This window comes from Nyctibius grandis, chromosome 5 (genome assembly GCF_013368605.1).
Source record: "Nyctibius grandis isolate bNycGra1 chromosome 5, bNycGra1.pri, whole genome shotgun sequence".
In the NCBI taxonomy this organism is placed as follows: Eukaryota; Metazoa; Chordata; class Aves; order Nyctibiiformes; family Nyctibiidae; genus Nyctibius; species Nyctibius grandis.
Genome location: NC_090662.1, coordinates 67,096,629 through 67,122,463, shown reverse-complemented (window position 1 = coordinate 67,122,463; position 25,835 = coordinate 67,096,629). Strand labels below are relative to the sequence as shown.

General features: G+C 41.9%; 1 protein-coding gene across 1 annotated transcript in view; it reads right to left on the bottom strand.

The window, feature by feature from the left end:
• The window catches only part of KIAA1549 (KIAA1549 ortholog), a 165,410-nt gene that overhangs the window by 16,793 nt on the left and 122,782 nt on the right, over positions 1-25,835 (bottom strand). Inside the window, 5 exon segments of the mRNA XM_068401723.1 lie at positions 1,138-1,282; positions 2,400-2,623; positions 4,330-4,535; positions 10,699-10,823; positions 14,124-14,326. Of these exon segments, the coding sequence (XP_068257824.1) occupies positions 1,138-1,282; positions 2,400-2,623; positions 4,330-4,535; positions 10,699-10,823; positions 14,124-14,326 (903 nt within the window).

The window sequence follows — 25,835 nt, the reverse complement described above, 5'->3', positions numbered from 1 at the left end:
GCTGCATGGAACATGAACTTGGGTGAATCACCTGAATGGGATTCATATAAGTGCTTCATAGCAGCAATACCTGAGGCATGCATCACAATTACTACCTGGGATCTTACCACATGGGCTTATTGCTCATCACTAACAGGAAATTAAATGAGCTTTGCAGCAGCAGACTTATTATCAAAGCTCATTCCTACCACTGCATGCAGACTGCAAAATCAGTTGTCAAGACGTGAAAGCGTCTACTTCATCAGGAACTTAGCATTCTGAGTACTGTCTCGCTACAGATGCCAAAGGGGCTGAGCTTGCTGTGTGACACGTCTTAATTAAACAGCTTCAGATGATAATTCATTCTGCTGCAGCATGACATTAAAATCATCACACTCTTGTTTGAAGGCAGAGGGAAACCACAGAAATCGACATTATAGTCAATTGACTGCATATGCAGCTAATGGTGAAATTCTTAAAATGATTAAACCATCTTTCAAGATGAAAACTGTCCAGGGGTTTCCAATATTAGCATTAGGCTTAGTGAAATCTGCTTAGAAGTGGTTAAAGATGCCTAAATACAGTTTGTGACATGGATATGATTGAACAGAAGCATTCTCCAGTGTCTTGGCCTTTTTTAGACAGGAAACAAAATTAATTTTCAACACATTGTACTAAAATTGTTTCAAGTTACTGCAGTACAAAGACATGTTTCTCTTTCATTAATAATTAATTCCCACATTTTAAAGATGAGAAGATTTCTCATGAAAGGAGCTGAGTCTTCCACTCTGAGAGCAAAGGATGAAATTTTCTGTAACATACGAATATATAACATCCAGCAAATTGAACTAGAGTGAAACTATGTTCAACATACTGTGGAACATGCCAAGCACACTTTCATGTGCATAATACAGTGGCATTAATGAAAACAAGGTTTTGTTTCTTGGCCTTTTTATTATTAAGGAATACTTGGCAGAATTTTATTGCTTAATACTGGCAGACTGCCAATAAAATCTTTGTTGCACTTTGATTTATACATTAACTACATGTGAATGAAATTAGCTATATAGACCATAGTCAGAAGGCCAAAAACCTCCCCATGTCACAGCTGTCATTACAATTATGAGAACACTCCTGTCATTCAAGAGACATACATACAATATATGCAGAGTTATTGACTCCTGGAGGCCTTTTGTATGTCCCATCACTGTCAGTTGTGATTAACCTGTCCTTTTCCGCATCGATAGGACTACCATTGATCTGATGTCGCCGGCGCTGCTTAGGAGAACGTTTTGCACGAGAACTTAACAGGAAGAAAACAAAAAGTAGAGAGAGAGAAAAAACAAACAAGACAAAAATAATCACATTTCTTTTTGCAATTTTTCTTCTCATCCTGCTCAAGGTTGAATTCCTCTGCTCGTTCCCTCCAAGTCATCCTTGCCTCAGCCCTGTTTCTCTTCCCTTTCCCAGTTTTTCATGCCAGTCCCATTAGTCAGCATTGAATCTCTCTCCTCAGGCTTCTCCTAATAATACTCTCATTGACACCTCTCCAAACTGTTGCCTTCCTCCCCCAAACTCTCTCCAGTGTCACCTCCCTTCTACATTCATTTTCCAAAGCTGTCCATGCTCCAGCCTCCCCCGACCGATGTCTGACGTATTTGCAGTAGCAGAACAGACCACACTGACAACAAGGCTTTATGCTTGGCACGTTGGGCTTAACCCTACCAGGCAAACCAGCTGAGGAACCCATGTAGCTGGGGAAAAGCTACTTCCTATCAGTGCAGAAGCAGTCACAGGGTACTAGGGAACAAAGTGCCAGTATTCATAAGCCCTAAACAGAGCTCAGAGAAGACTTTCTCTGAAAACACAAGGCCAGGAAGACAGATCTGTGAGGCTGACAAATGTGCCTCATGACCCAGAGGGAATATGCAAAAGGTTATCTCCTTGATTTGTGAATTCACCTTTAACATTCAGAATCTTCATGCTTTTTAAGTTGTTCAAGAGTTTCCTTATTTTTCAACTTTTCCCCTCTTTACTAAAAACCTATTTCTTGTAGTTTATATTTCCCGTGTATGTTTTTTTAGTGTTTATTGATCCCTCTACACCACACAAGAATTATTCAAATAAATGGTAGAGCAAATACTAAATGGTTTTAAGACAGTTTTCATACCCTTGGGTTTATTCATCGAGAATTCACCCCTGAGCACTTGTAAAAGAATAATTTGAAAATAAAACATACCGGCATATACTGAAATAAATAAAAGTGTTTAGAACAACCCAAACCTTTTCACCTAGATAACTCAAATTCAACTAGGGATCAAAATGATTTTAAGCTCTGAAAGTTCAGAAGTACAGGTTTGATGCATTTTGGATGCTGACTCTAAAATAAAATTGTTCTTTCCCATCTTTGAAATCCCTACCTCTTCCTGGGCTCTATGAAGACAGTAGGCACACTGCCTCCAGGGTCCAAGATCTTGTCAATCTGCATCTGTGCCTTGCGATATATTCTGTGCTGTTCTTTGGAGTCAACCACCACCACATCATCCACTACTGGAAATTCATAGTGCCCTTTGCGCTTGGCACGAAGACGAATCTTATTGCGGTGATGCTCAATCTCAGATTTATGCCTCAGGGCTGTTTGTATCTTGAGAAGGAGGGGAAAAAATAAAGTGCATTTTTCATTTGTAGTTTTTGCAAATAGAACTTTTTGCTGCTCTTCTGTAAACCTCTCCTCTTCACCTCCCTGCCTGCCCCTACCTCCCTCCTCCCCCAATCTCTGAAGGATTAAAATAAGTCATACGATTTTTACACACTTTCTTTCACGGATATTTTGCAGTATCCCCATTGTCTTTCCACGTAGATGTACTATTATACACAATATGATTGCCAGCACAGCAGCTGCAATTAGAGAGAGGTGGCAGTTTGTTAACAAAAGGCAGGAGGAACACAAAAAACTCCTGTTGCCTGCCAGAAGTGACACTGCTCTGAAAAAATAAGACTAACCAATACCAGCTATATCTACCTTTGCTTGTCAAACAGAGATACATTTCATCAATAGAGTTGGAGTCCATCTTTAACGACCTTTATCACGTAAGAAGCAAGAACTTAGAAGAGCTAACTGAGCTCAGCTCAGTGCCTCTGCTGAGCATGAGAGGACGCCACAAGCTACGCAGAAACGTAGCAGCAATACAAGGGCTCAGGTCTGTAGATGAACATGGCGTTATCAGCTCTATGTCTCCTTGCAGGCTGAGCTTTCACGCCTCTCTCCCACCTTTTTTTTCAAATTCCCCAGAGTGCATCTCATCATCTGGGGAAAGCTATTGTAACACCACACTTTTAAGTCCTGGCCCAACACTCACTGAAATCATTCTTATCAATGGAAAAGTCTTGGGCACCAGACCAGGTAGCAACAACTGCTCTGCTTGTGCTGGACTAGTTCTGGAACACATCTGCAGCAGCGAATTAAAAACCAAATAAAAACTGATTTTTGTGTATTCTCTCAAGAAAATTCCAAAAAAGCATAAAAGGGACACAAGCCAGACTTACTCTTCACATCTATAGTTAGAATTATATGTCTTCTGCCCATATAATCAGATTTCTGTTTTGTGGCCCCTCTTGCATACTAGATATATGTATCTACGTCTCTTCTGTAAGGTACTCAGAAACACAGTATCCTAACACAGCTAAAGGTTTCAGTAATCTTCTGCTCTGAATTACGAGAAGATGCCATCTTACACCCCATACAAAATCAGGACGCAGGTACATGGTACTGTCAGGCAGCGTATGTGGTTTTGCAGCACATTACCTTCTTTCCTAATGCCCCACGCATGCTCGTATTCTGCTTACAGTAACGTGAGCCTCAGAGAAAGCAGGAAGTTTCTGTATGCTTACTGTCAGGTAAACACATCAGAAGTTGGAAGCAACGAATGTGCTGCAAATTCACACCCCAGAATGTCTTGAGATAACTTGTTTGTACGACCCACATCCTGAGTTGTTGAAAACTCAAAAGAATGGTGTAGAATGAAAATCAAGGTGGGTCAGACATTCCAACTCTCACACATCAATTAACACAACTCTTGAAGTCATGTCCTAGCAAAAAGATGGTAACACAAGGTATCTTGACCATCGAATTTGCTCCTCTCTCAGTGTTTAAGTTTTGGTTTAGGTACTTCTTAAAAACAGGTCAGAGTATCTCTCTGGACAGAAACACGATTTTTCCTGTAACTTGTCAAAATTCAACTCCTCAGGAACTAATGAGGAACTCCTGATAACAAGAAACTGGATACTTTTCACTTCCCTCTTGGCTAGGCATACAGTCCTCCATAAACATTCAAAGCACTTTAAAAATACCTCTTTATTAATTTTGTTGGTCTCTGCTACTCGACCAGAAAGCACTGAGTTCTGAACCGGAGGTGCTGCCATCGGTTGCATAGCAATCAGCTGGATCTTGCTTGGGACCCGTCTGCTGGCATCTGAGGAACGTGACATCCTATCCACATGTTCGAAGATAGAGGCTGAGGAGTGCTGCTCGTTTCCACTGCTGGTCTGTGGAGGTCCTAAATCACCAGAACAAATACAGTGCAAAGTAGTGCTTCTAGGGTTATCTCAGTCAAATGTTAAGCTCTATAGATGCTATGCTACAAGACTACACCATGTTTTCCATCTGTGTTTCATTTGCCCTATAGGCCTTCCAGCTGATTCACATTTAGTGTACAACAAGTTTACCCAGTGGTTTGCAATTTATAAACATTTTTCCATTATATTTCCAGAAGGTGAGCTGTCATTCTTTATTTCTGTAAATCAAGCTCTTGGCATTTGCAAATCCCCAAAATCTCAATGTACTTTACTTCATAAAAAGCTGTTCAAGTACATTCTGCTAATGGTTCTTCTTATCAGTACTTAAGGAGATGCAAATTCCTCAAATGGAGGTTCAAAGAGCAATAAAAGGTGTCTCACTGCAAAATGCAGTTCTTAAGTGATAGAAGGAGTGATATATGAACTAAACAAAAAAACCTTAGAAACACAAAGAATTTTAGACATTTTACTGATTCAAGCTTTTAAAGCACTATTTTATTCTCTGTGGCAGGATAAACAGTTCACAGTAATAAGCCAGCTGCACAAATATTGCCATGTTATAATTTGTTGAAGAGGTTAAATCAACTCAAATACAATCAGCAAGACATTATAGAAACCAATACACATGAAAGTTGTGGCCCTGGTCCTGCCAAAAGGTAATCACTTCAACACAAATGGATCATCTCCCTCAAAAGACTTGAAACCTGTAGGATCACCCCAGCGGTTTGCAGTTAAGCACATATTTAAGTATTTTTTGCTGGAGCTAGGCCTACAACAGGAACTGTTGTTTGGATTAGGCTTGCAAAAACTATTGAAGACTTGCAAAATAATATTTTGTCTTGTCCACATGGTAATGTCACAAATTCTCAAACTGCTGTTCACCATGAAATATAAGCAATAAAAGATTAAGATTTGTGGCTTCTTATGGAGGAACACAACAGTGTCCCACAGACATAGTCCCACATCCTTGCACAGACTTCTAATAACGGGCTGTGGTTCTCAGATTCAAATCAGGAGAATCTCATTTGATTCCGAAACAGAACCAACTATTGATCAACCTGATCCAACTGCAACAGAAAACAGCCACTGCTCTCATCCATTTGCAACATGTGCTGGTAATGAAGTATAGGGTTCAGAGGAGGAGTGAATGCTATTCTCCTGTAGAAGATCATAGTAGATGACTTGCTCCTTTGCTTCCCTCTTCTACCACATAAAGGGAGCAGGAGAGGGAAGGAATGGTGCACTTTATTATATTCACAGCACATTACTTTTGGGCTGGAAAGCAACCTGGCCACGAGCTAAGCAAAATTATCATTTTTCATATTTCTCAAACGTGATCGATGCATTGTCAAATGTACACATTTATAAATAGTATGCATCATTTATAAATGTGACTTTCCTGTATAAGTGTCCTTAAAAAGAAGGTAAACAGTTCCACTAAGGACCTCGGTGTCCCAAATGTTTTGCAAGACACAGAGCCTAAATGAAATATATCCATCTCTCTTCTGTAGCTATTTATATGATCTTTACCATTTGTCATCTTCACAGACCCATCTTCATGCATTTCTTAGAAGCATGCAAGCATTGTCTCTCACAGGGAAGGGCACAAGATATATTAAGTAGTTAGTGTGAATCCTTCAGAGTGATCCTGTAGCACAATGGAAATCTGAACTTCTGCATCCATCCTTCCTGTTCTCCCCATACATTAGTCATTTCTTCCAACCTTTCCAGTCTAACAGCAGTTCTCAAAGCTCACGGACCTCCAACATAAAATTTTAAGGTTATTTTCCTTTGACTTGGTTAACAAGGTCCAATATATTCATTCCCTCTGAATCTTTGTCATTTCATCCATAACCTTTCCTTTTGCACATATAAACAAGTGCTTGGCAGAGGCCTCTTAGCTGAAATGGTTCTTAAACTCATTTTGTAAAACTGTCCAAAAGTCCCACTGTCAAATTTTGGCACGGCTCTACAGTAACATCAGATGTTACTCTCTTTTGCAGAAAAGATGCACACACACAAACCCCATAAGCTCCACCTGACCTTTAAATCCTCTCTATGTGCATACACAATGTGTCTATAAATACAAACCATGATGGAAGCACAGTAGATAAGAAAGCCGGGAACTGCACAGTGCTGTACACATACAACAAAAGGAGAAACGGTTTCTAACTTAACACATGAATAAGCTCCTTTAGAAGTTTTGACAGAGTGAATAAGAATGGTTTCTCATTTCAAAGTTCTTGTATTACACTATTGTCCATGGTTAGAAAAATCTTCCTTATAAAGCTATCAGATGGCACTAATGAATGAAATTTTGATCTCAGACTAGACGCTGAGGCCGAAAAATCATGGAGAGGAATTAATACCCAAATACTGGACAGAACACATTTAAACAACTAGTCCATATAGGTCACATGTCAGGATCAATGTTCATCACTGTTCCCTGGGCTGAAACTACTAATTGAACTGAAATGTCAGGAAAATGAATTGCTCTGCAGGAAGCTACGATTTCATATGAAAACCAATACAGCTGGAGACAGAGGAAGGCTATTGGTTCCTGCACCCTCTTGAAATAAAAACAAGAGACACAGCAACCAAGGTGCACAAAGCCTAATTCAAAATCAGGTAAAGTCAATGGGAATCTTCCACTGATCCACTGGTATTTGAATCATGTCAGAGTACGCAGTTTCAGATAGATTTCACACAGTTTCTTTGTATCCCAGTTGACTATGTCCCCGGGATGTGGCTGATGACTCTGATTAGTTACTTGTACAAACCCAGCAATGGAAAGCATCATAGCCAGCCTTGGATCCATTATTCTCTACTATTATAAGATGGAAACTGATACCAGAGGACACAGTCCTTAATTTATCATTAGATATGGTATGCATTAACAAAGACAGTGTCAGCTTTCTGCTGTCCCATCTTTGCAACGTCCCAGTCCTGATCAGAAAAACACTAGCTGATGAGAAAATATTTGTGCTTCTTTGTAGGTAGCCTGCAAAGTCTCAGGCTTCCAGTAAAGACACTAACTCTAACAATATCTGTAACTTGTTTATACAAAGCTAGTTTCAGGACCAACAGCTGCCTCAGTTTTGCTTCTTTCACAGTAATGTTTTCCTCAATAATTTGAAAGAATTGGGAGGAAATTAGAAAAATGTGCCTAAATTGGATGACTATAACTTGTATTACTGAGAATTTTTAATACTTCAGTAGCTCAAAAGCAATTTTGTTTTTTTTAGACTCAGAAGACAAATCCTTCCATCCTTAAGATATAACTGCAGCTACCCCAGCACCTCTGTTCATATTTGTACTCAACTACCGGCTCTGGTTACTTACCCACTCTGTTTGCTCCTGACAACATAAAGGAAAAAGAAGAGACAACGCAGTAATTATTTGTCCTGGTTTGGCCTAAACCAGGCCGATTTTCCTTTCAGTGATTTTTACTTTCAGCTAAGTCTCCTCTAAGTAACTGCACTTTCTGAAACTAACTACATGTTTTGCAGACAGTGTCTGCTTCCAGGACTGATAACGCTCGAAGTTTGTAGTTATCGCTGAGGCACTGGTAGGGATGTTGTGCAGTAAGGCTCTTGCTGTACTTAGTCTTAGAGAAACCAAGGTCACTGCTGAATTCCTCACTGCTTATGAGTGAAGAGCTGAAGGGGGGTCACAGCTACAGGGGGGAGCAGACAAGGCAGGTGACCCAAAATTGACCAACGAGGGTATTCCATCCCATACACGTCATTCTCATATAAAGCGGGGGGATCATGAGGGTCTCGCTCTCGGGCTCTTTTCTGCTATGGCCAGTGTCCAAGGAGGACTCCGACTGTTTTCCTGCTGCCCCCGATCCCGATCTGTGCATCCCTGAATCCAGCTCTCGACCGTCGCTAGGCCCAGCCTGGGCCTTCCCGGAGCCTGCCCTGCAGTGCCGGTGGTGACGTTGCCGACATCGGGGGAGCTCGATCTTGGTTTTGTATATATATTTGTATATATTTGATTATTCCAATATTATTATTATACTCTTTTTCATTATTATAGGTTTATTAAAACTGTTTTAACTTTCCAACCCGTAAGTCTCTCTCCCTTTTCTCTTTCCCTTTCCCTTCGGGTGGGGTGGGAGGGTTAACAGAGAGCGTCTGCCGCAGGTTTAGTAGCCAGCCCAGCTTTAAACCGTGACATTATTACAAATAATTCAGCTGGAATGGCAACTGGAAAAAACCCACACCATTAAGATAACTGCATTTACTTTTGAATGAAATGCATGAACTTGGATTAAACTGCCAAACCTCAGCTGCACAAAAAAGGAGCCGAATCTGCCATTTAACAGACAGCGAGCTCCCTGCAGACAGAGCCTCCAATTCTGAATGCTAAAAATAGTCCCTATGATCACCAACCTAGAAGAACCAAATGCTGAAAAAAATAGTGTACTTGATCCAGTAAGGGTACGATAGGTAAAAAGGACACGTCACACAATATCCTTGCTGCCTTTGCCAGTAATTCAGATGCAGCAATACCTAACACTTCTACAACAAAAGGGCATGTTAAACCTTAGGTAAGGGTTTTAAGCCATATGGAAAACGAAGAGACAAAAATTGAGTTCCCAGGTAATAAGAAGTAGAAGAGCACTAAATCAGGGCAACAGAAGTGAAGTCAGATAGGTTGGAGCAACTCAAACTATCCTGAGATGAGCTCTGTCATAGCATAATTTCTTTCCTATATATGTACTTGAGCATGAGTTTTGGTCGTTAGAGCAAACCTAAGGCACTAAAACATATAGCATCAGTACAGTATCTTCTTTTTGTAAATTGTGTAAAGTACACACAGCATACACTGCCTGCTGAGTTATTAGGAGGTACAACTTTCTAGTCACATGAGCAGATCCTGTGCTTTGTTTTCTTACATGTTCTTTACAGAGGAAAGCCTGCTCCGTCACCTTTGCTCTTCCAGCAGTAGTCCACATTATGAAAATTTAAGAATCATACATATTTGAACTTGCTGTTTAGCCACCCAAGAGCTAATGTTTTATATAAACTATCTTACATATTCCTCGATCTCATTTCTTCAACATAAGGAAAAACTGAAGATTATCTGCTATGATCTGAATTTCACTGGCACTGCATTCCGCAGTAGCCATCTTTACATCTCAGCTGGTATTTCAGAGTACATGCAAAAACATTCAATGTATCGAAGAGACTGCTCACAATGTGGTCAATATTTTCTTCTTCTTCTCAGTTTCTGCTGCTGCCAAGGCCATATGTATTAAGAACAGATGGGGATATCACAAGCTCCTTTACCAGACATTTAGTATCAGAATTTTCTCTAGGAAGACTATTGTGATTTAAGGCAAAGATCAGTTAACTAAAACCTCAAGCAAGGAGCAAGCCATCTGAACGCAAAAGGCCCTCAGAAAAAACACTTAATGTTTGTGTAGGCACAGTTAACCACACACTTTTAAACAGGAAAATAATTTAAAAGAGTGTTTTAATTAAAAAAATGAAAGTGGGTTTGCAGTGTTTTATCGACTTTTCAATGAGGAAAGAAATATATCTTAGGGTACCTCCAAGACAAATGGTGGCACTTCACCTGAAAGATGGTTCTTTACAAAAAGATTTCACTGTTATTAACGTATTAGCACTTGATTTTCATCTTTCTAAAGCACAATCATGAAGGCATTTTGATGTCTGAATCAGAACTTATTTGTAAAACTTCTACCACTCTGGTCTCTTTTTCTTAATCTCGCTTTTTCGAAGTTACAGTTACAGACATATACCCATGCTGTATGAAGTCCTGCTGTAACCTCTACTGCCCATGTAACTGTCTGCAAGATTGCTACCACGAGAGCCAAAGTTAGGCCTAAATGGAAAAAGGTTTGCCAGGGATGAGTGGGAGAAAAAAAGGAGGGAAGATTCACTCCTGCTAAGCCATTAGTTTCAAAAGCTTGCTGGAATTAAAGGAATGCGTAGATCTTCAATTTCAACAGAAGAAACTAAACCAAAAAAGAGAGGAAGAAAATTTTCTGCAACACAAACCAGAAAAAATTAACAGCCAAAGATGAGTTTAGAGAAGTTACAGCACCAGAGCAACTCTTCAACCTCAGTAAAACACTGTTAGTGCACATAAGGGAAAAAAAAAGTAACAAACCCTTCTTCACTGCTCTGCGTGGTTTGCCCTCATTCGCAACAGTTGAGGGTCTTGCAGTTTCTTCTCCTGTCTCTCTCCCGCTGGATGGTTCACTTGCTGTGGAGTCAGCATCTGATGGCGAAACTCTGCCACAAACATTAAAAAACAAACCAACATGTAACGCAAATTTGCGAAGGGGCACAGTTCTGACACGCAAAGAATTCTGTGCTAAAGTATCTTGTGAACACTGCTAGTAATTTCCTCTTATAATAAATTATCATAGATATTCATTGCCATGATGTTACTGTTGTTGCGTTTGAAAACTGACTGCAACAGGATTCACATGTGACAAGATTAACTAACCTTTCCTTTAAAATACACTTCAAGAAAAAACTCTGCATTTATAAGTAGCAGTTTACTTTTCAGAGAGAAAAGAACTACATTAGAAATAAGAAACCCCTACAGGTAATTAGTCTAATATTCAAACCTGCTAACTTCGTGTTCTCTCACTAACACTACAAGTCCATGTGAATATTTTCCTGACTAGTTAAATGTAGGGCCATTCAAAAATTCTACTTTTATGTATTTATCTCATGCAGTCATGAGATTCTTAAAAATATGTTACCTACAAATTACAATCTCAGTGTTCATAATTTTTGTGGGCGATTACAAAAAAAATATAAAGAAATACTGTGATTTTCCCCAATAGAATGCTTCAGCTGTAAAATTATTCAGATAGTATAAAAATCGCAAAAATATAGGGCACACACCATTGCCCAGCTGACACCAAAGCCTGTCTTTTCATATGGGATCAGCCTTTGTGATAGTGTCTCTAGTGACCATTTTGTCTTGTGAACATTCATATTCTATTCCTTCAGGGAGTTAATCACCTAAAGTGTGCAATGTGTCTGTGCATTAACCTCGTTAAGCGCAAGATTTGCTTGGGCTAGATGGATATCTGAACTAGTTACTGAGGCTCCTGGCTAAACATCAACCTGCCTAGAGCACACAGACTAAGGTAACTACACCCAGCCAGACAAGTTCATTGAAAGTTAAACCTACTCCTTGCAGCAGGAGTGAATCCAACTCCCCTTTTTCTCCTCCCTGAACAATGCACTGATAATCGAACTCTGTCTTTCCTTCTTTTCTGCAGGACTGTAATATTAATAAGTCACATCCCAATTAAAAAAAAATCAGCACGGGAAAAAGGAGAAATGGTTCTCAATGAGCTTACAGATCTGCACCATTGCATCTTTTCCTCTTTTCTAAGGTGGAGAGGGTGGGCAGAGCTACCATCTCCATCACCTTTGTCTTGGTTCAGCACAGTACAAGGCTGGAGTTCTACTTCCAGATCTCCTACTGACTGTTTGACCCCATTGTGCTTTGTTTTCCTTCATACTCTTTCCTCAGTCTATCTAAATTAAGTAAATTATACAAAAATAAATAGTGGTGAGTCAATATCAGTCATTCTTTGTAAGTGCTGAGGAATATGCAGATGTATCCTCTCAAGCCAAAACAACAAGTCCAACTCTCAGCTGGAGCCTAGAGATGCTGTGCTTTCTGAACTCAGTTGTTTTTCTCGTTTGCTGTTTTTTACAGATACAGAACGTGTACTCGCATCACCACTCTATTTCCTGGCATGCAACATACAGTCCTGAATGGTATTGTGATGAACTGAGTTCTGTATTTCCTCACAAAACAGAAAACAGCTAAAACCAACATAACACACTATGCTATCATTTCACATTTCAAATTCTGCCTCAGGGAATAAATGTTTTAAACCTCAAGCTGACATGGGAATGTCAGCATGTTAGGGAAATGAGGGTAACATCTCCATAGTTAAGCCTAAAGGGAGATTTGCTCTTAAGGGAGGATGAGGGAAAAGAGAGAAATTCTCTTTTGAAAACATTTTGAAGTGTTTGAATTTAGATGCTATTTAAAAAAGAAATATCTTTGTTCCAAATTTGATCAATGATTCATTATTGTCTTCAGGGGAAGCATTAAAACGTTGCCTTCTGAAAATTCTTCCTGCTTCATTTTCTGAATTATTCTAGATGAAATACAGTAAAAGCCTCAAGTTTAAATTTCTTTCTTATTATGTGCATGTAAATATAGATACCCTTCCCTCCCCCTAAGTATCATCGCTGTCTTAGGCCACTTTTAAACTTTAAAAGAAACACAGAAACACTTGTCCTTCTGATTTATATTACACCAAGATGAGTTAGGTAATTTTTCTTCCATTATTTTCCAATTTTGCCCACCTTCCACTGTACTACTGGTAGTCTACTACTTGCAAGGCCTATAGGGAGTGAGGAAGATAGGCACAGCATCTGGGAAGGTGGAAACTGAGCTGTATGAAGCCCACATGGGGAAGATCTTAGGACAACTGGAGCTTTAGAGGAAGCACAGAAGATTGAGCAGAGGAGCAAGCTGTGTCACAGAGACCTGCAGCTCAGGAAGAACCACTGTTAGTTTCTTTCCAAGCTCATTCAACCCTGCCCTTGGTTGTTTGTTTTTTTTTTTTCTCCCACTGTGCAACAGAACATAGGTAAAAGCACAGGGGACGCAGAGATGGAGACAAAGGAGTGCAAAAATATGAGAGGGATGGAGAGGAAGAAGAATCACTGGAAAGTGGAGCACAGAGGAGCTTTGCAGTGAGGAGCTGTTTGTGACTCATCATAACACTCCCCTCCTCAGGGTTCTATTTTTTTTCCTACCTATTACCTTACCACTTATTCCCCCTTTTTTTTAATGCACAGATCCTTCTTTACTGCGTAGCTCTGTTACAGTGCCTATCCTACAAACACAATCCTTTCCAGCAAGACACATTCACATCATTTGATTATTGGAAAAGGTTAGGAAAGTACTGCTGAAGGTTGACAGACACTTCTCCACTTGCACAGCTGTAAATTATCACTCCTTTTCCTGACCAAAGCTGGTTTGCTCTGAGAGCAACCAGATAACCACAAACACACTCATGCATCTTCCCTGAATTTTGGAGATCGGGCTTATTTCTGGAATTCTGACTTATCAGACATGTATTGATCATTAATATTATTGAAACACACTACTATCTGTCAATGGTTTTAGTTTGTTTTTAACCACCTGTTGCCTTAGTAGCTACAGATCACTACAAAGAGAATGCATCAGAAAACATACACTTGGTGTTTCCACTAAATAAGCAATAACTTAACTCCAGCCAATCTAGCAGTGTTTTAAATACCCCTCTTAACTGGGCACGTTGCCTTTAAGAGAAAAATGGACTCTAAATTCTCACAACCTTGTACTAATGAGTAGCGAGGTGTAACTCTGATGGCCCACTAGAAAACGCAAGTCCCAGAGCTCTGGAACAGGTCTTTCCACTGAAATTGCCCTAAAAATACAGTAATCACCAGCCATTAATAAACTGCATTCTACTACAATTTGTTTTTCCTCTATGAACTGACCTCCCTCTGTGTCGAACAGTCTTTGAAGGCTTTGAGGAAGTCTTGGATTTGGGGCTGGGCACATCTCCATTTTCAGACGGGGTAGTATCCTTAATAGGTCCTGGTAAAGGAGCTGGCTCATGGATAATGAGGACGTCATCTTTATTGTGCTGGCCCAGATGCTGCTTAGCAAAATCAAAGCCTTTCACACTGGGGGCTTGTAGCTGCGAGAGAACAAAGACAAAAAACAGGAGACATGAGTGACAATGAGTACAAAGGCTTTGGTTAAGATCCGCAAACAATGGGCACTAGGAGGATGGTCAGGATATGGTAGTCTCAGGAATGAACATGAGAGCTGCAGGGAAAAGAAAAATAAAACCCCCTCGATTCTGTCATCTTACTTCAGTATATGATACACAGTTTAAAACTCCGAATCAGCAAATCTAGTGAAAAAAACAGCCTTCTGTTGCTGTTTACATCCTTTTCCAGCAATTTCTTCAGATTTCATCATTGTGTGACGAGCTTTTTGTGTACCTATGGGTGCAAGACTGTAGACACCTGTGTACTGACTGAAATTATTACCACTGCCAGGTCATCTTTCCATTTCTTTCAGTCAAAATGAGTGAAGTGAGTTTAAATCATTTGAATCATGTCACTGCTGATCTTCCTCATTTTGACCTCCCCATATCTGCATTTTGACCCTCATATCTGGGGGTGCTTGTACAAACACCTAGTTCATCTGATGAAGGACAAACATGCTGCAGATCTGATTTATATGTGCAGCCTGGCAATGACTTTTCAGCCAGCATGGATGTCTCCAGAAAAGAACCAAAAATCTAGCTCTTAGGAATTTCATACTGAATAGACACAATAAAATATAAAAAGCTTTGGAGCTTAGAGAAATTAGATACTTATCCTAGAGATCGTATTAAGGGATTATGGATTCAATATGGGTCTTGCTTGAGAAAGACATAGAACTGGGCCTTTCATTTTCGTAACTGTATTTATAAAAAAGCTAATCTCACCTCGTCAATGACTTGATTCAGACTTAATTTAATCAAGCCTCCGAGTTTCAAGCTCTCCTGCTGATTTTTTGGGGCTTTTGAGTAATTAGAAATTCTGAAGAATTAATTAAGAGAAAGTTTTTCTTCAAGTCCTGCTCAATTTTATGTAGCTTGGAAATTGAAAGTAGAAAGAAATGTTGACAACTCCAGTTTTCAAAGTGCGTGCACACATACCCACTGCGCAGCACACGTACAAAACCTTCTGTGTGTTCCTAGAGCTGATTTCCTGCAAAGCGAAGCATGTGTTGGAGTGCGTTTATGGGTGTGTCAGGTTCCAGATGTTTAAATGAACCCCCTTTCATAAAGCTTGGCATACCAGCATAGCTAACTACAAACAGACTCGTCTGATATCACGCCAAAGATAAACTTGCCTAAGGAATATTCTGAAACAATCTCTTCAAAATATTTTCTCAGTAAGCAAACATTTTCCAAATGGTTCTTAGAAAGGATGTTGTAGTAGAGCAAAGTGCCTATCTAGACCAGTAGATGGCAATAAAAGCTCTCCTGTAAAATCCAACGACTATCTGAATGGTCGAGGTTTTGGAGTTTCTCACAAAATGAGTAAGCTTATTATTTGAACAGATCTGGACGTCTTCCACTATACTCCATTTTTCTTGGGCTTTACAACAGTCCCTTCAATTCAGCACTATGGGTGACTCAATTATTGAATTTATGTAAATGACTGCAACCACCGATTCAAAAAGGCACTGTTGAGCTAGAGCAGGTGAAGGTGTAACTGTGGAGGTGTAACTCCACTTTTTGAGTCACAGCCACCCAGTGAACCCATTCTGAAACTCTCCCCCCTTCAGAGCTGAAACACTGTCTTCGGGATCTTGCTTGCTTAAACCGCTCTCCCTCAAACGCCAGGCTTTTTTTTTTTTTCCCCCAAAAAATACTTCTGAGGAGGAACTTTTCACTTCTGCTGTCAGAATTATCACATCAGCTTGCAGCACTTTGCTGAAATTCCTCTTCGTTACCCCACCTCCACCTCGATCTGTTTGACATTATGTCTATTCTCTTTGAAGATACTCCTGTGTACGACACTCTTCCTTTGAACCCTGTCAGTGGTTTCCCTTCTTCTAACCCTTTCATACTCTACCTCATGCCTATACAGCCCTGCTGCTGATCCCTGATGATCACACTTCCTCTACTTGACTACATTCCCCTCCCTTGCCTCCAGTCCCCTTTGCTCCAAAGGTGATGAGTCTTCACCACATGCTGGGCACAACTATTTCACAAATAAATTTGGTGGTGCTCTACCCTTTCCTAAGCATCCTTGACTTGACCTGCAAAGTTACTACTCCTTTTTGAATAGTGTGATGCATGGGGTGGGCAAGGACAACTAAAAAGACAAACATTCTAGTAATACTGGAATTACTAGTATGGTTTTATTAAGATTGCTGCATGTCTGAAGCATGCATTTCAACATACCTTAGAGTTAACTCTAGCATACTGGGTTTGTAAATCCTCTGGGGAGTAAAGCAACATGCAAAAATAGAAATTTTTAATCTTTTAAGTTTGAATAGTCTTATTCCTAGCTTCAGTCTAACATAATCTTTCATCTAAGCACAGTTATGGAAACAGATATATTTATTTATGTGTACATGTACATACACCACAGCATATGTATGCACAAATGTTTATCTGCAGACAGACCACACGGAAGCTGCATTAAAAGACTGTTAGTATTGCAAAGACAAGCACTCACACTGTAAGAAATGGCACAGTTGAGATTGGCAGAACAATCCGTCCTGGTTTGGCCTAAACCAGGCCGATTTTCCTTTCAGTGACTTTTACTTTCAGCTAAGTCTCCTCTAAGTAACTGCACTTTCTGAAACTAACTACATGTTTTGCAGACAGTGTCCGCTTCCAAGACTGATAACGCTCAAAGTTTGTAGTTATCACTGAGGCACTGGTAGGGATGTTGTGCAGTAAGGCTCTTGCTGTACTTAGTCTTAGAGAAACCAAGGTCACTGCTGAATTCCTCACTGCTTATGAGTGAAGAGCCGAAGGGGGGTCGCAGCTACAGGGGGGAGCAGACAGGGCAGGTGACCCAAAATTGACCAACGAGGGTATTCCATCCCATACACGTCATTCTTGGTATAAAGCGGGGGGATCACGAGGGTCTCGGTCTCTTTCTGCTATGGCCGGTGTCCAAGGAGGACTCCGACTGTTTTCCTGCTGCCCCCGATCCCCGATCCGTGCATTCCCTGAATCCAGCTCTCAGACCGTTGCTAGGCCCAGCCTGCGGCCTTCCCGGAGCCTGCCCTGCAGTGCCGTGTGACGTGGCCGACATCGGGGGAGCTCGATCTTGGTTTTGTATATATATTTGTATATATTGATTATTCCAATATTATTATTATTATACTCTTTTTCATATTATAGGTTTATTAAAAACTGTTTTTAACTTTCCAACCCGTAAGTCTCTCTCCCTTTTCCCTTTCCCTTCGGGTGGGGTGGGAGGGTTAACAGAGAGCGTCTGCCACAGGTTTAATAGCCCAGCTTTAAACCGTGACAGATTTATTGGTGCCCAACGTGGGGCACGAGAGAAGCTCCAACAGGTTGCTCTGATAAGTTGAATCCTGGCTCTGGTGGGAGGAGACCCGGAGAGCTCAGCTGAGAGAGTATCAGATTTCTTCCTTTGAGATTTACGAGGGGTTGGAAACTAAAACAGATAGTGAAGATGCTGATGTCATTTTTGAATACTGTGTTATCTCGTCTTTTTATAGAGTTTCTTTCACAGTTGAGTATTGCAATGATGCCTTACCTGCCGTGGGCACTGTGTTATTGCTTGCTTCTTATGAATGTTTACATGCAGTTTAGCAGTGGGCGCTGGTCGAAATGTATTGTTTTGGTATGGGGTTTGATACTGATTTATGCTATGATAAAGTGGGCAGTTACTATTCCAATCTCTTATCTCTATGACACAATGATGGGCAGCTTTAATCGCGAATCAGTAGCAGCGACTTCAGCTGCACGCTCCAGGCGTCCTTTAGCTGATTCTGTTAATGATTACACTTCCAGTTTTACTCTGGGAAATAGTACCTTCTCCTTTTCTGCCAAGCTGATTCCACTATATTTTGCGAAATTAGGATGGTGCTGTCTAGGTGGCATGTTTTTATTTTCGGTTGTCCTGAATGTGTTTCTGATGTGGGATAAGATTAAATATCGGTGCAGGGACAGTTGTAGGTGTTGTGCAGCCACCTCAGATCCTACAGCGTGTGCTGCCGCTACAGCCACTAAATCCACTGAAACCTCGGCAGCCTGCACCACAGCTGCTACACCCCCCAAGATGGCCACTGCAGCTACTCAGACTCTAATGAGTCTCAGCACTCCCACGACAGCCACTGCATCTACTCAGACCCCAGCATCTATCGATTCTGTACCAATTGCTCCTGTAACCAGGAAAGAAATACCAAAAGAAATCAGCTCGTGTAAGTGAAGGGATGATGACTCAGAGTCCTTCTAAGGCAGAGCCATCATATGACCCAGGTGAGGGCCCTTCTCAGGCAGAGTTAGGGCCTGACACAGATGGGGGTTTCCTCGATCATCCTTTTAAAGCAGGCCCATCACAGAAGAAAGGTCCTTCTAAAGCAGAACTATCACAGGAGGAGGACTCGGACGTAGAGATAACCTACCACTCTTTATCCCTGAAGGACCTGAGAATATAAGGAAAGACTTCAGCCGTTATGACGGTGAACCTATTATTACCTGGTTGCTCTGATGCTGGGATAAATGGGGCAGATAGCAATGCAATTGGATGGCAGAGAAGCCAGACAGTTGGGATCCCTGTCCAGAGATGGTGGTATTGATAAGGCGCTCGCAAGAAAGTCAAACACAGTCTCTGGAGGCGACTCTTGTCAGCTGTAAGAGCAGGTATCCCTATAAAGATGATGTTATGAGCCACCTAAGCAAATGGACCACTATAGAAAAAGGTATTAACTACCTTAGACAACTAGCTGTGCAAGAGATCATTTATAGACACCCACGGGACATTATAGATCCTGTAGATCCTGATGAAGTGGAATGCAACTGATCCATGTTCCGGAAGGTTGTAAAGAATGCTCCACCGACACATACCCATACATTGTCAATATTAGTATGGGGAGAAGATGATATGGCACATTCTACTGTGGGCGAAATGGCTAACTGTATGCGACAGTATGAAGATAGTATTTCTTCCCCACTGCAGGCACGCAATCTCGGCTGTGGAAAAACTGACTAAGGAGAATCAAGGACTCATTTAAAACAACTGTCAGACAAACTGTCCCAGGATCGAGAATAAACTTGACTCTCTACCTACACAGGCACGCGTTGCAGCTGTTAAGAGAAAATGTTCTCCTACAGGACCAGCTCAAAGGAAACGGAACACATCACGAGGTATCCTGTGGTTTGCCCTGCGTGGTTATGGGGAGGACATGAGCAGATGGCATGGACAACCTACCAGTACCCTACAGGAACGAGTACGTGAGTTGCAAGCTAAAAGAAATACCAGAGAGAATTTTTCTAGGAGGATGGCTGCTCCAGTTACCAGTGAGCAGGACCCCAGTCAGGGTAGATGGGCCTCAAATCACTTTTTCCCAAGAGTGAATAGGAGAAATGAAGGTCCAGTCCCTGTGAGCAGCACGAATCCATTTCTTAATTAGGGGGGCCCTGCCTCCAGCCAGGTGGAGGAGAGGGACAACTGTGTTTATTGGACTGTGTGGATTCGATGGCCTGGCACATCAAAACCACAAAGGTATCGAGCCTTGGTAGACACTGGTGCACAGTGCACCCTAATGGCCATCGGATCATAAAGGGGCAGAACCTATCAGTATTTCAGGAGTAACAGGAGGATCTCAAGTGTTATCTGTATTGGAGGCTGAAGTGAGCCTAACTAAAAATGAATGGAAAAAGCACCCCATTGTGACTGGCCCAGATGCTCCGTGCATCCTTGGCATAGACTACCTCAAGAGAGGGTATTTTAAGGACCCAAAAGGGTATAGATGAGCCTTTGGTATAGCAGCTGTAGAGACTGAGGACATTAAACAGCTGTCTACCTTGCCTGGCCTCTCAGAGGATCCTTCTGTTGTGGGGCTGCTGAAGGTTGAAGAACAACAGGAGCCGATTGCTACTACCACGGTGCACCGACGACAATATCGCACCAATTGAGACTCCCTGATCCCCATTCATAAACTGATTAGACAATTAGAAAATCAAGGAGTGATTAGTAAGACTCGCTCACCCTTTAATAGTCCTATATGGCCAGTGCGAAAGTCTGATGGAGAATGGAGAATTAACTGTGGATTATCGTGGCCTAAATGAAGTTACGCCACCGCTGAGTGCTGCTGTGCCAGACATGCTAGAACTTCAATACGACTGGAGTCAAAGGCAGCCAAGTGGTATGCCACCATAGACATAGCTAATGCATTTTTCTCTATTCTTTGCACCAAAGTGCAGGCCACAGTTTGCTTTTACCTGGAGAGGTATCCAGTATACCTGGAATCGACTGCCCCCAGGGGTGGATAACACAGTCCTACTATTTGCCATGGACTGATCCAGACTGCACTAGAAAAGGGTGGAGCTCCAGAACATTTGCAATACATTGATGACATCATTGTGTGGGGTGATACAGCAGCAGAAGTTTTTGACAAAGGGGGAGAAAATCATCCAAATTCTTCTGAAAGCTGGTTTTGCCATAAAAAGAGGCAAGGTCAAGGGACCTGCCCGGGAGATCCAGTTTTTAGGGGATTAAATGCAAGATGGGCGTCGCCAGATCCTGATAGAGGTGATCAACAAAATAACAGCTATGTCCCCACCAACTAACAAAAAGGAAACACAAGCCTTCTTAGGCGTTGTGGGTTTCTGGAGAATGCATATTCCAGATTACAGCCAGATTGTACGCCCTCTTTATCAAGTGACCAGAAAGAAGAATGATTTTCAGTGGGGCCCTGAACAACGACAGGCTTTTGAACAGATTAAACAAGAGATTGTGCATGCAGTAGCCCTTGGACCAGTCCGTACGGGACAAAGATGTTAAAAATGTGCTCTACACCTCAGCTGGGGACAATGGTCCTACCTGGAGCCTCTGGCAGAAAGTACCAGGGGAGACTCGAGGTCGACCCCTAGGATTTTGGAGTCGAGGATACAAGGGCTCCAAGGCCAATTACACCCCAACTGAAAAAGAGATACTGGCAGCATATGAAGGAGTTAGAGCTGCTTCAGAGGTAATTGGTACTGAGGCACAACTTCTCCTGGCACCTCGATTACCAGTACTAGGCTGGATGTTCAAGGGTAAGGTTCCTACTACTCATCATGCAACTGATGCTACATGGAGTAAATGGATTGCATTAACTACACAGAGGGCTCGAATAGGAAACCCTAATTGCCCAGGAATCTTAGAAGTGATCATGGACTGGCCAGAAGGCAAAGACTTCGGAATGCCACCAGAAAAGGAGGTGACACGTGCCGAAGAAGCTCCACCATATAATGAACTACCAGAGGATGAGAAGCAGTAATGCCCTGTTCACCGATGGATCCTGCCGTCTTGTAGGAAAGCATCGGAAGTGGAAAGCTGCTGTACGGAGTCCCATACGACGAGTCACAGAAGCCACAGAAGGACATAGGTGAATCAAGTCAATTTGCAGAGGTAAAAGCCATCCAGCTGGCTTTAGACATGTGCTGAATGAGAAAAGTGGCCAAGGCTGTATCTTTATACTGACTCATGGATGGTAGCAAATGCCTTGTGGGGGTGGTTAAAGCAGTGGAAGCGAAGCAACTGGCAGCGGTAAAGGTAAACCTATTTGGGCTGCTGAACTGTGGCAAGATATTGCTACTTCGGCTAGAGAAACTAGTCGTGAAGGTACGTCACGTAGATGCTCACGTACCTAAAAGTCGGGCAACTGAGGAACAGCGAAACAACCAACCAAGCGGAATCAAGCTGCTAAAGTGTTCCAAATAGATTTGGACTGGGAACATAAAGGTGAACTATTTTTAGCTCGGTGGCTCATGACACTTCAGGGCATCAAGGAAGAGATGCAACGATACAGATGGGCTCGTGACCGAGGGGTGGACTTAACTATGGACTCTATTGCACAGGTTATCCATGATTGTGAAACATGCGCCGCATTAAGCAAGCCAAAACGGTTAAAAACTTTGTGGTATGGGGGGCGGTGGTTGAAATATAAATATGGGGAGGCCTGGCAACATTGACTATATCACACTCCCTCAAACCCGCCAGGGTAAACGCTATGTGCTTACCATGGTGGAGGCGACCACGGATGGCTGGAAACATACTCTGTGCCCCATGCCACTGCCCGGAACACTTATTCTGGGCCCTTGAAAAGCAAATCTTGTGGCGACATGGCACGCCAGAGAGAATTGAGTCGGACAATGGGACTCATTTCAAAAATAGTCTCATAGACACTGGGCCAAAGAGCATGGCATCGAGTGGGTATATCATATCCTCTATCATGCACCAGCATCTGGGAAAAATTGGAACGGATTATAATGGGCTGTTAAAAACTACCCTAAAAGCAATGGGGGGTGGAACCTTTAAAAACTGGGATAAGCATTTGGCACAAGCTACCTGGTTAGTTAACACCAGGGGATCTATCAATCGAGCTGGCCCTGCTCCGTCAGACCTTCTACATACAGTAGAAGGAGATAAAGTCCCTGTGGTGCATGAAAGGAACCTGTTGGGAAAAACTGTTTGGGTTCTTCCTGCTACAGGCAAAGGTAAACCCATTCGTGGGATTGCTTTTGCTCAGGGACCTGGATGTACTTGGTGGGTGATGCTGCAGGATGGTGGAGTCCGATGTGTCCCTGAAGGTGATCTGATCTTGGGTGAGAATACTTAATTCTGAACTGCATGATGTTAATTGCTGCATAATACTAACAGTGTTCATAAGTGTCTTTCAGGTTGAAGCAGTGGTGATGGGAATGGAGCTAGCTGCAAGTGGCGTCCAGTAACCTCCTCGAGACTGACATCTTTAACCTGCAACCCGTGGGCACAAACTGTGACAAAGCTCATACCATCTCTCCTACCCTGGGAGACTCCTAGCCAGATGGAAACCCACAGTCCTGAACTAAATGAACTTGATGAACTTTTTTTTTTTTTTGTATAGAGATGAATCATAAACTAATGTTATCTGTATATATTTTAAAATGAAAAGTTAGTGGTGATCTGAGTATGACATGAATGGTATGGAATAAGGGGTGGAATGTCCTGGTTTGGCCTAAACCAGGCCGATTTTCCTTTCAGTGATTTTTACTTTCAGCTAAGTCTCCTCTAAGTAACTGCACTTTCTGAAACTAACTACATGTTTTGCAGACAGTGGTCCGCTTCCAAGACTGATAACGCTCGAAGTTTGTAGTTATCACTGAGGCACTGGTAGGGATGTTGTGCAGTAAGGCTCTCTGCTGTACTTAGTCTTAGAGAAACCAAGGTCCTGCTGAATTCCCTCACTGCTTATGGAGTGAAGAGCCGAAGGGGGGTTCGCAGCTACAGGGGGGAGCAGGACAGGGCAGGTGACCCAAAATTGACCAACGAGGGTATTCCATCCCATACACGTCATTCTCGGTATAAAAGCGGGGGGGAATCACGAGGGTCTCGGTCTCTTTCTGCTATGGCCGGTGTCCAAGTGAGGACTCCGACTGTTTTCCTGCTGCCCCCAATTCCGATCCGTGCATCCCTGAATCCAGCTCTCGACTGTCGCTAGTGCCCAGCCTGGGCCTTCCGGAGCCTGCCCTGCAGTGCCGGTGGTGACGTGGCCGACATCGGGGGGAGCTCGATCTTGGTTTTGTATATATATATTTGTATATATTTGATTATTCCAATATTATTATTATTACTCTTTTTCATTATTATAGGTTTATTAAAACTGTTTAACTTTCCAACCGTAAGTCCTCTCCTCCCCTTTTCCCTTTCCCTTCGGGTGGGTGGGAGGTTAACAGAGGCGTCTGCCGCAGGTTTAATAGCCGGCCCAGCTTTAAACCGTGACACAATCACAACTGGATCCTCTCATGCATAGGCACTGCAATAGAGTCTTGAGTTACAAAATAATAAATTCTTTTTTTCCACAGGAACCCTCCGGCTCTCTCCCACCCTGCTGGATCCTTGGCATAGGCTGGGCCTTCTGCTATTAGTCAAAGTTGGGTAGAATATAAGAATGTTATTTGTAGAACCAGGACACCCATCTCATTTCATGCAGAAGCTGCCAAACACATGGTGAAAGAAGGAGGGGATATAAGAAGAGAAAGGATATGTTCTTTTATGCACCATCAGCAGCTAGGGTGGCTGAGACTTCTTTGCCAATGGATTTCATGGACACTTGCTCACAACAAAGGACTGACAAGCCTCAGGTATCACTATCCCAGGCCTCAAGACGCACTCACCCCAGGAATCACAGAACCTGTGGCTCTATTTTCCTAAAGTTGTAGCCAGATAAACTCCTCATCTGGTCTTACTGTTCCTTGCCAAGCAGAACCAGTCTCTCCATCCCTCCCTCTTGCTCCTCTCTCCCTCTGCCTGCCAGCTGCCAGTTCCAGTTTACACATCCAAGCACCTGAGGCTCATTGCTCCTTATTCCTTTACCTGGCCTCATAACAACCTCTGTGTACAGCAACAGACAGAAAACCCTCTCAGCTTTTAAAGGTACAGCTCTACAGAACTTATATGCACAGAACAGGTGTAATCCTATGAGAATTTAACAGGTAAACCTCTAACAAGTCTCTGTCAATCCCATGCAAACATTTTTCCAAAGGTTTAAAACTTAGACATGGGCAATTCCCCACAGAATCAGCAAAAGCATTTCCCCTCACACAAAACAACCTCCTGATCCTGTTACCTTTCTTTCCCCATCCTGCACTCCTAAAGGCTGAGAATATGCACTAGAGCTTCTCCAAATGATTTTTTAAATTTGGACAGAGCACTATATTTTCTCTTAACCTTGTTCTTTGAAAGAACAAGCTCTTCTTATCATCTTAAAAACATTCAGTATGAAACTGATACTTGAATGGAAAACTTCATCCTGAATGTTTCAAATCTTGCAGAGTTCTGTACAGCCAAATGATAACATTTCTAGATATCTCCTGTTAAAAAAGCTTAAGTTGGCACTACCAGCTCCAGACAATATATGAACAGTAGGAGAGACTGTATGCATGTATATATGTGTGTTCGCACATGTAAATGAAAAAACATGATAGAAAATATATGTGAAAATATATACAAAACATGATACCCAACTGAATATGAAAAGATGGTCCTCAATGAAAAAATTGATAAAAGGACTTATTAAAAATAATACCCATTATTTGAGAAATAGAAATACTAATATGATTACTACTGCAGAAACAACACTGGCAGAAACTCACTTTGTTTACTTAAACACAGATCTACATTTCTGATACCTCACCTCTTACACCATGGCAACATTATGACTTTAACTGAGAACTGTGATACTAACCAAAGTCTACATTTGAGTGAAAAGTGTCTGAAGGACACTGAAAACAACTGCTTTCTGCAAGACTCAATTGTCAGATCACTGAGACTCAGTGGAACGAATGAATAGTGCTGATACAGACTGAAGAGGTTGCCTACATTTTCTTGTGAATTTCTGTGTGCCACCTGCCGCATTCTTCCTTTTCATTATATCAAGTGTAACAGATGGGATGACCTCTGCTCATCCTA